The 8,677-nt window shown below is 40.5% G+C and overlaps 1 protein-coding gene across 2 annotated transcripts in view; it reads right to left on the bottom strand.

Moving 5' to 3' along the window:
- Positions 1–620: 620 nt before the first annotated feature.
- The window catches only part of LOC115358428 (protein kinase C beta type-like), a 30,682-nt gene continuing 22,625 nt past the window's right edge, over positions 621–8,677 (bottom strand). Inside the window, exons 11-17 of one of the 2 annotated variants that reach the window (XM_030050419.1) lie at positions 7,842–7,933; positions 7,654–7,716; positions 7,387–7,525; positions 7,209–7,289; positions 6,478–6,585; positions 5,675–5,815; positions 621–2,452 (exon numbers count right to left, since the gene is read on the bottom strand). In XM_030050419.1, the coding sequence (XP_029906279.1) occupies positions 2,300–2,452; positions 5,675–5,815; positions 6,478–6,585; positions 7,209–7,289; positions 7,387–7,525; positions 7,654–7,716; positions 7,842–7,933 (777 nt within the window). In that variant the 3' untranslated portion in view covers positions 621–2,299. Of the gene's footprint in view, positions 2,453–3,259; positions 5,142–5,674; positions 5,816–6,477; positions 6,586–7,208; positions 7,290–7,386; positions 7,526–7,653; positions 7,717–7,841; positions 7,934–8,677 lie in introns of those variants that run through there. The other variant, XM_030050410.1, reaches the window with a different exon arrangement.

Genomic DNA, 8,677 nt, shown 5'->3' with positions numbered 1-8,677 from the left:
GGAAATACAGTTAATCACAAATGTATGTCTTTTAGTGATCACTGACTACAAGTAATAACACAATTTTATTTACCTTGGTTAAGAGAACCATTCATGACAGAAATGGGTGAACAAACATCCCTCATTACAAAGTATTTCCCAGTTGAAAATGGTGGGGGTTTTTTCTTGTTTTTTTTTTTGCTCCCAGAAAACATTTCGCTGGCATGAAAGCAGGATACACTTTAGACTACAGTTTAAGTTCTTAGTTACCTTTGCATTCTTGCTTATAAGTAATGCCTGCTGTTCTACTTTTTTCATCCCATTTTCAATTGTCAAATGTCTATAATTTATCTTAAGGAGTTGCTCTCTGTAAAACTTTGTTCTCATAGGTGTGTACAAGTGAGTTATTAGTATTGTATTCATGATAATACCAAGTACTCACCCATGCAAGGTTCACAAGGGTCCCAAATCATGGTTAAAATACATTTTTACTATTACCAGTGAAGGGATAAAGGCAAATAACTCCCTGTCTTTAGACACTTCATGCTTTTTTCATCTGTCAATGTCTCATTCGGTCAAAATAAAACAGAAGCCAGAGGTACTGAAATGATATTGTAATTTATTCATTTTAATGTAGGTACCATAGGTGTTTCTCACGCTCAGGTAAAGACGGTGCATGCAACACATGACCACTGTCCTGGTACACAATTCCTTTAGTTGCTTTATAAGAGCTGCCCTCCTCTCCTTCCAGCTTCCTTTCACCTCTTCTCCTGCCTTTTGCATAGTTAACACTATTGTCCTTTCCTCTCTCCCTCCTGTCTCACTTATCTCACTCCCTTCTCTTGTGGATGGGAATGGAGGACAACTCTCTTTACAAACGGGGATAGGGAAGGACTGGTGAATGACAAAGAGATAAAGAATATTGATCAAGTGAAGGAGACTTGGGGGGGTTTAAGGAGAGGGAGGGCAGAGAAGCTGAAGAGAGAGACAAAATGGAGATGAACTGAGGCAAAACCATGTGGCAAGATAAGAAGGGACAGCTGAGAAATATACTGAGGGGAACAGTGAAAGAACAGAGAAGAGGGATCACAAAAGTGGGGGGTTAGTATATGAAGAAGTGCAGATTAACATTAAGACCACTTCTAGCTCTAGATCCCATTCCTATTTACACATACACAAAACACAGGTCATACAGGAATTATTATTACACACTATTTTATATGATCATCTCACAGAATCTCATTTTTTCTTGTCATGTACAGCCAAACAATCATTGATCCATACTCTGGAAAAACCTCTGGAAAGTAAAAAAAACTTTAGTAAAACGCATATATGTGCTTGTGACTGTACACAGCATTTAGGATGGATAGAAACTGAAACTTGATTTACGGTAAAGAATGGGATGTTTCAACACTGGCTTGCAGTGATAAATTCAAGACACTGAGGTTTTTCCAAGACGTCAAAAAGCAAATCTCAAACAAACTAACAGCTAATATGGCATGCATAGAGGAGCTGCACCACAAAGACTGTATAGGCCTACACAGCACTAACCCACTGCATACACAGTGCCATAGAGAAAGAGATAAGAGAGAGATATGAAGACAGACAGTTAAAATCTCATTGTCAAACAGGTATTTGGGGAATTTTTTTTTGCATCAATTTGGAAGACAAGACGTGCTTAGACTAAGTTCAGGACTAACTTAGACATAAGGTCACCACCCAGGACCCTCAAAATCCAAAGACCTTCCTTCTCTCCAACCCCAGCCCGTACACGGACACGTGTATGAGCAACATACATGACACATCGATCATGGAATGTTCATGATGTAACTTTTGCAGGCCGAAGAGAAGGAGGCAAGTAAACAAACACACACAGTTGGTGATCAATAGAGCACATACAGCTACACGTTCACTGTGGCTCTGATTGCTGGCCTTTGTATTGACCTGCTCACCACAGGCTCTTGTGAATAATACACACACACATTCTGGAAACTGGCCTGGCGCTAATGTCCTTTTAGATCAAGCTCAGTCTCAAAACCAGCAGCTAAAGCCATCTGCCTGCTTTTTAAATCCTGCCACTCGTGTGTATGTGAAGATGTAGTGGGTGTGATTGTTTATGATGATTTTGTCCAGTTGGGAGTGCTGGTGTGGGTTGGCCTGAAGGCTGGAGGTTTGTGTGTGACATGTTGTGGCTTTAGCTTGGATGGCCTGAGCCTAGATGGTGCGATGACACACTGGATGAGTCCCCAGTGGATATATTAACAGGGCTGGATGGGTTGGAGTCAGTCTTGGCTGGGCTAGGTCTAAGTGGTGAGCGCTATCAGACTTGTATGATGTACTCAGGGTTGGTATACGAGAAACCTTGAAACTCGTTCTGGTCCAGATTCATGATGAAAAGCTTGTCTGTGGGCGTCAGCTCCACTGCCATCTTGGTGAACTCCTTGTCAAAGTTGCCTACGTCACGGCGTGATTTCTGACACAGAGAGGAGGAGAGACAGAAAATGTCAGAGAGAAAAAGTTAGTATTACTCCAGGCTGTGTAGAAAGACACTGCAGAGAGAGAGATAGAGAGAAAACAATTTGGACAATAGGAAAAAACAGGAAATCCCCCCACAGAAGCACAATGATTGGAAGGGGTGGGGTTGGGATCCAAAAGACACACTGCACCAGTCTGCAAATGGGTAGCACCATGAGGATGACTCAGAAGTCTAGACTCTGTCAGACACACCAATGATTTCATTAAGGACTGAGGAGCAAGTTGACAAAAACATACACTGCCGACAAAGCCAGAAACACAGTCAAAAGATGGGACAACCCCCAACAGTTCAACGAGTACAGATGCAGATCCAAGACAAACTTCAAGAGCCAGGGATAGGGATGTTCCAAAAACAGACAAGAATCAACAATACAGACCACCTCAGACCAAATCACAGCCAGAGAGGATTTCAGACAGCCACAGGGAGGTGGAATAGTGAGCCCCAGGCAAGACACACACACGCACACACAGTTTTAGTTTCCTACCTCCTCATTTGTCTCCCCACAGGGCTTCCAGCTGTACTGAGGGGGGCTTGGGAACAACCCACCTCTACCCCTGGTCCACCTGAGGCCTAGTCACCTCATTTCCACTACTTCAGCTCACATGGGACCACTTGTATGAGGCAGGTGTGAAAATGCATCTGTGTGTCTTGGCGGTATGTGTTTTGCTAGTTTGTGTGTGTGTGTGTGTGTGTGTGTGTGTGTGTGTGTGTACTTGTGTGACAAACAAAGCAGACACAGCATAATTCTGGTAGGCACCAGTGAGTATATTATCAGTTTCCAGTCATACAGGACAATTACACAATCCACAGTGGCATCTCTCTCATCCAAACATCTTTCTGATATAGAACTAGATATATTTTGTTTCTCTCATATCTATCTCATTATTATTTTGTCACCACCATTGCCATTATTGAGACCACCTTCATCATCACTATAAGCGTTCTCTTATCTTTTACCAAGCAGAAGCATCATCTTTATCCGCAGACATCGTTATGTAACAAAAGTTTGGTCGTGATAATAACTTCCTGTGATGTGACTGTACCACCTCCTTTTGATACAAGCTCAGAGAACAAGATTTGACACATTACGACCCTGCATCGCTCCAGTTACAAAAAAAGAAAAGAACGTGCCTGACGGTGAAATACACATCCTGTCAGACTATTCATTTTCTGTATCTTGAAAATGCATTTCCAAGGGAATGTGCGTGTGAAGTACCACATTGTATTGTTGGAGAACAGACAAGCTATAATGCATATTTTAATAATTATACATGTACTGCAAAATGGCACAAGATGGTTGCCCTTCATCACAGTTGTAGAGGGGGACAATCTTTTTCTATCTGCACCTCTAGACTCTGAACCTTGTTTTGGCACCATTGGACATGCTGTTTCTGTAAGCTTACAAACTACCAGCAATTTTCTGAGGCTTCATACGACTCATCAGGTTTTGTCACATATGAACTCATTCAAAAGTGGTTGTTTAAAAGCTTAGAGACATGACAGTGCTTGCCCACCCACTGTCATTAAACAACACAGTGTAATATGGTGAATACTTTTCAGTTATGAATGAGGAGATAGTGTGACCTTTCAGTCAAAAAAAAAAAAAAAATCACCGACTGATGTGGCCTTACAATCTGCCTGACTGTATGTAAAGACTTCTATCTTCTGACTGGTTAAAAAAAAAAAAAAATGAAATCAGCAATAAATTCTGACAACTTCACCACAACACTGATTCAACATAAGGTTCAAAGTGTAGCAGTATTTGGTCCTATAGACAAAAGTAGGTCATCGACATGAGGAAACTGATTAGTACTCATACAATCATAGCAATGCAATTGGTCAGTTTTCACTTGTATGATCATACATTTACACCCTATGAATGTTACCAATATGTAATCATAGAACACTCATTAATATTAATGATAGGTCTTAATAATCAATATGCAAACACATGGACTGTGAAACAGAGACGGAGCTGGAACAGGTTGGCCCCGCGGTCTGGCTGAGCTCTCGAGGGGCCGACCTGGCCCTGCGTGCGCTAGCGGCTGGGCAGCATTCAGGAGCGAGCAACATTTCGGCACTGAAGATAGAAATACAGCCAGTAGAGCTGATATGATGTCAGTAGGTATTCTGTCACATGCTAATGCACAGTAAACAAAAAACTGGAAACCTCGTCACAGCTGGGAACAGAAACAGTCTACCGCTGGCAAATTGACAAATGAGTAAATTATATCTCCTGATTTCTAGCATTTGAGTGGAGTTTCACACACAGCTGTAGAGACAGGAACTCAGCACCGGCTGTCTGCATTTCCATCTGAACGCTGGTCAACGTTTCACCCTGCCGAATGCAGCCTGGATATGACATCATGATGATTTCTTTTTTTTGTTTGTTTTTTTTTGTTGGTTTTTGTTTTTGTTTTGTTTTGTGTTGGAGGTGGGGGTTACTAGAGCAGCCCAGTGATATGTGGCACGGTCAGTGACTTGTGTGGGGGTACTCAGGGTTAACAAATGAGAAGCCTTGGAATTCTTCCTGGTCCAGGTTGGCTATAAGCTCCTGGTCTGGGGGGGTCAGCACTGGGGGGTGGCGTGTGAAAAAACGGTCAAAGTTCTCCGCATCACGCCCACACTGCCATGGAAACGAGAGAGAAAGAGAGAGAAAGAGAGAGAGATGGAGAGAAAGATGAACGGATGGAGTGAGTATAATGAGGGATGTGAGAAAAAGGACGACAACAACAAACAACAAACAACAACAACTTAGAGAAAAAAGAGAAATACAACTAAAACGTGATATCAACCAATCAAATCATTCACAGCCGAAACTGCGGATTTCCATTGGTCCATACGTGAGCCAGTGACATCTCAGTTCCATCATTGGTGACTACACTCACAAACGTCAACTCTGCATTTGTCTAGTGTAGTGATCAATGGCAAATGATGGCTGGGTTCGGGGGATGAGTGAGTCACTTGTTTTCTAACTTACCTGAAGTTACACAGAAGTCACAGCTTGTCAATTTGATTAAGTGTAGATGTCTATACTGAAGAGGATGTGCAAAACAATTATTCCCCGCAGCGCTTTCCTGCAGATGCTATTTATAGATCTCTCACAGTAAAAGTGTGTGTGCTGTGTGTGTGTGTTGCATTTGTATGTGATGTACTCACAGCTTTAGGCTTGAAAGGCGGCTGGACCTCTTTGTTCTCCAGTTTTTCCCAGTCAATATAGCGGAAGAAGGCGTGCTCCTTGATGTCCCTCTCCCCCTCTGGACCACAGCCTAGACGCTTACCTGGGTGCTTGGTCATCAGCTAAAATCACACACACACACACACACACACACACACACACACAATGTCAGATGATTTTTGACAAGTGTACATGAAAGTGTACTACTAATAACTACTAATAATAATTAACTACTGATAATAACTTTGGCAGGCATCTTCGATAGATTTTCGTCTCGTCTTTGTTCGTCAACAGAAAATGCGTGTTAATTTCATCACAGTCAGTCACTGATTCTTGGGAATTTGGCAAAATCATGTCCCACTAAGAAAAATGCTATTTCTGTTGGAAATTTACAACATTTTAATGAATAAAAAGAATCAAGGGCATAATCAGGGGGTCCTTTGCACATTTGTAAGGTTCTTTTATAGGTTTATTTTTAATTTTTATTAATTTAATGATTATATGTTGGCCCATGGCCTACAAAACCAGTTGTCCTCGGATAGGAGATAATCATTTCAACTTGATTAAAACAACAAAAAGAAATACTTTCATTGAATAATATCTTTACCACATGAAAGAGTACATCATAATATGTATTAAAAACTACAAACGATGAGTTTTGAAAAATATTTACTATTATTTTGTGGTTGCTCAAAATGTGTCCCACATATTCATCGCCACCGTCAGATATTTATGTGTGTGGGTGCATGTCAGTGCCAGTGTCTGTGTTTGTGTGTGTCCTCACCCCCTTGCAGATAGCGACAGCCTCTTTGGACATGGCTTTGGGGTAAGAGACATGATGCTCCATGATAGACTGGAACAGCTCATCTTCATCCTCGCCATCAAATGGTGGCTGGAAAGAGACAAACAAAAATCATGTGGTGATACTGTAACTGGAAGGCTCAACACCTGGCTCTTTCACGACATATTTACTATATTAACTATAAAACCTTGATTTTTATCAAACATTTCACAATTCCCAATTTTAATCTTTTGATCTTGTTCTTGTTATTCATTTGCTACTAATAATAACTTTGGCAGGCCTCTTTGCAGTCATGATCACAGGGCAGGTGATTCGCACATGATTTTTTGGGCATTGGGCCTTGATTGAAAGTGGTTGTTATAACGTTATACCTTACACAGACAAAATCTCAATTTTACCATTCAGCCGACTTTTTGCATCATTTTAAAACAGAAATTTGAATTTATCGATTTATCACCCAGCCCTAACTCTAATGCAGCCTTTGAAATCAACACTGACGCCACAACACAATATAACAACATCCAAAACCCCAGACTATATCGCAAATCAGGATGTTGATATAAAATCAATACATCACCCTACTATAGTTATTGCTACACTTTCTTATTCACAAGAAAAAAAGTCTTATGTCTAAGAAAATTAACTTCAAGTGATGCATAGAATCAAGTGCGCGCGCACACACACACACACACACACACAACCCACCCACCAACCTGTCCAGCCAGCATTTCATACAGCAGCACTCCAAAGGCCCACCAGTCCACAGACTTCCCATAAGGTTGATAGGCTATGATCTGCAAGGAGGAATGGCATTATTCATACAAAAGATGTGCCTTATTCATGAGCTAAAACATGAGGAGATGCCGTCTGACATCCGACACACAAACACACCTCTGGAGCAATGTAGTCTGGTGTTCCACAAAACGTCTTGGTGGTAACTCCATCAAACATATTCTCTTTGCACATGCCGAAGTCGGCTATCTTTATATGGCCTTCAGAGTCGAGCATCACGTTGTCCAGCTTCAGATCTCTGGGAATCAACACACACACACACACACACACACAAACACACACACACACACAAAGGTATTATGCACTCCTGTGCCAAAATGTCTGATGAGAGCAAGTATGTGCAGACTCATTCAGTGGCTGACTCACCGATACACAATGCCTTTGGAGTGAAGAAAGAAGAGTCCAATGGCAATCTCTGCAGCATAGAACCTTAAACACACAGAGCAACAACACAGTTTATACCAACAGGCTTACTGTAGGTGTGTTTTTATACGTTTCTGTGCAACACTGTGGTGTGCGTGTGTGTGTGTATGTGAGAGTGAGAAAATACTCACACAGCATGAGGCTCCTTAAACCTGCCGACCTGTTGAATCTGGTACATGAGGTCTCCTCCATTTATATACTCCATCACAAAATACAACCGGTCCTAGAGGACGGAGACAAAGAAGACAGGGATGAGAGGGAGATAAGAAAAAGGGAAATGGTAGGATGTCATGAAATTAAGTTAATTTTATTTGACATGAACATTACAATAGCACTGGAAGTGCATCATACAATTTGTACAAGCACCAGATGTAATACATTTAATGTTTCTAATTTACAACATCTGTCTGCTGGAGTCTTTTGAAAAAGTAAAAAAAAAAAAGAAAAAAAAAAGAAAAAAGAAAAACAGAAAATAAAAAGATAAAACAGGAAGATTAAAATACAGGTGTAATTAAACAGTATTAGGAGGGAGAATAATATTATTTCTCTTTTAGCCATGATTTAACACTTCCACTAAAAGTATTACAATTATGTTGCATTGTCAACTTGGTTCCAAGTTTTGTTCCTTTAATGGGGAAACAGATTGTAAAGACTGTTCAAATATCCAAACTGTCACATCTTTATACAGATCAGAGTGTTTCACTACACAGGAATGTTTATTTCATCGGCTATTTCTCAATTTAGTTTTAGTCTTAGTCTTGTGTCAAATGCCCTTATTAGTTTTAGTCATATTTAGTCAACTTGTATTCTTTTTTGTTTAGTCACATTTTAGTCGACGAAAAGTCTTGGCATTTTAGTCTAGTTTTAGTCAAAGAAAATCCAAGAAACCCACTTTTCTGATCTGAAATAAAAACAGGTATTAAATAAAGCCTGACATATTCTAAGAAAATAAAAATAAAAAAATAGG

This window comes from Myripristis murdjan, chromosome 1, assembly GCF_902150065.1.
Source record: "Myripristis murdjan chromosome 1, fMyrMur1.1, whole genome shotgun sequence".
Classification (NCBI taxonomy): domain Eukaryota; kingdom Metazoa; phylum Chordata; class Actinopteri; order Holocentriformes; family Holocentridae; genus Myripristis; species Myripristis murdjan.
The sequence above is the reverse complement of the archived record's forward strand: the minus strand, read 5'-3'. Positions and strand labels throughout refer to the sequence as shown.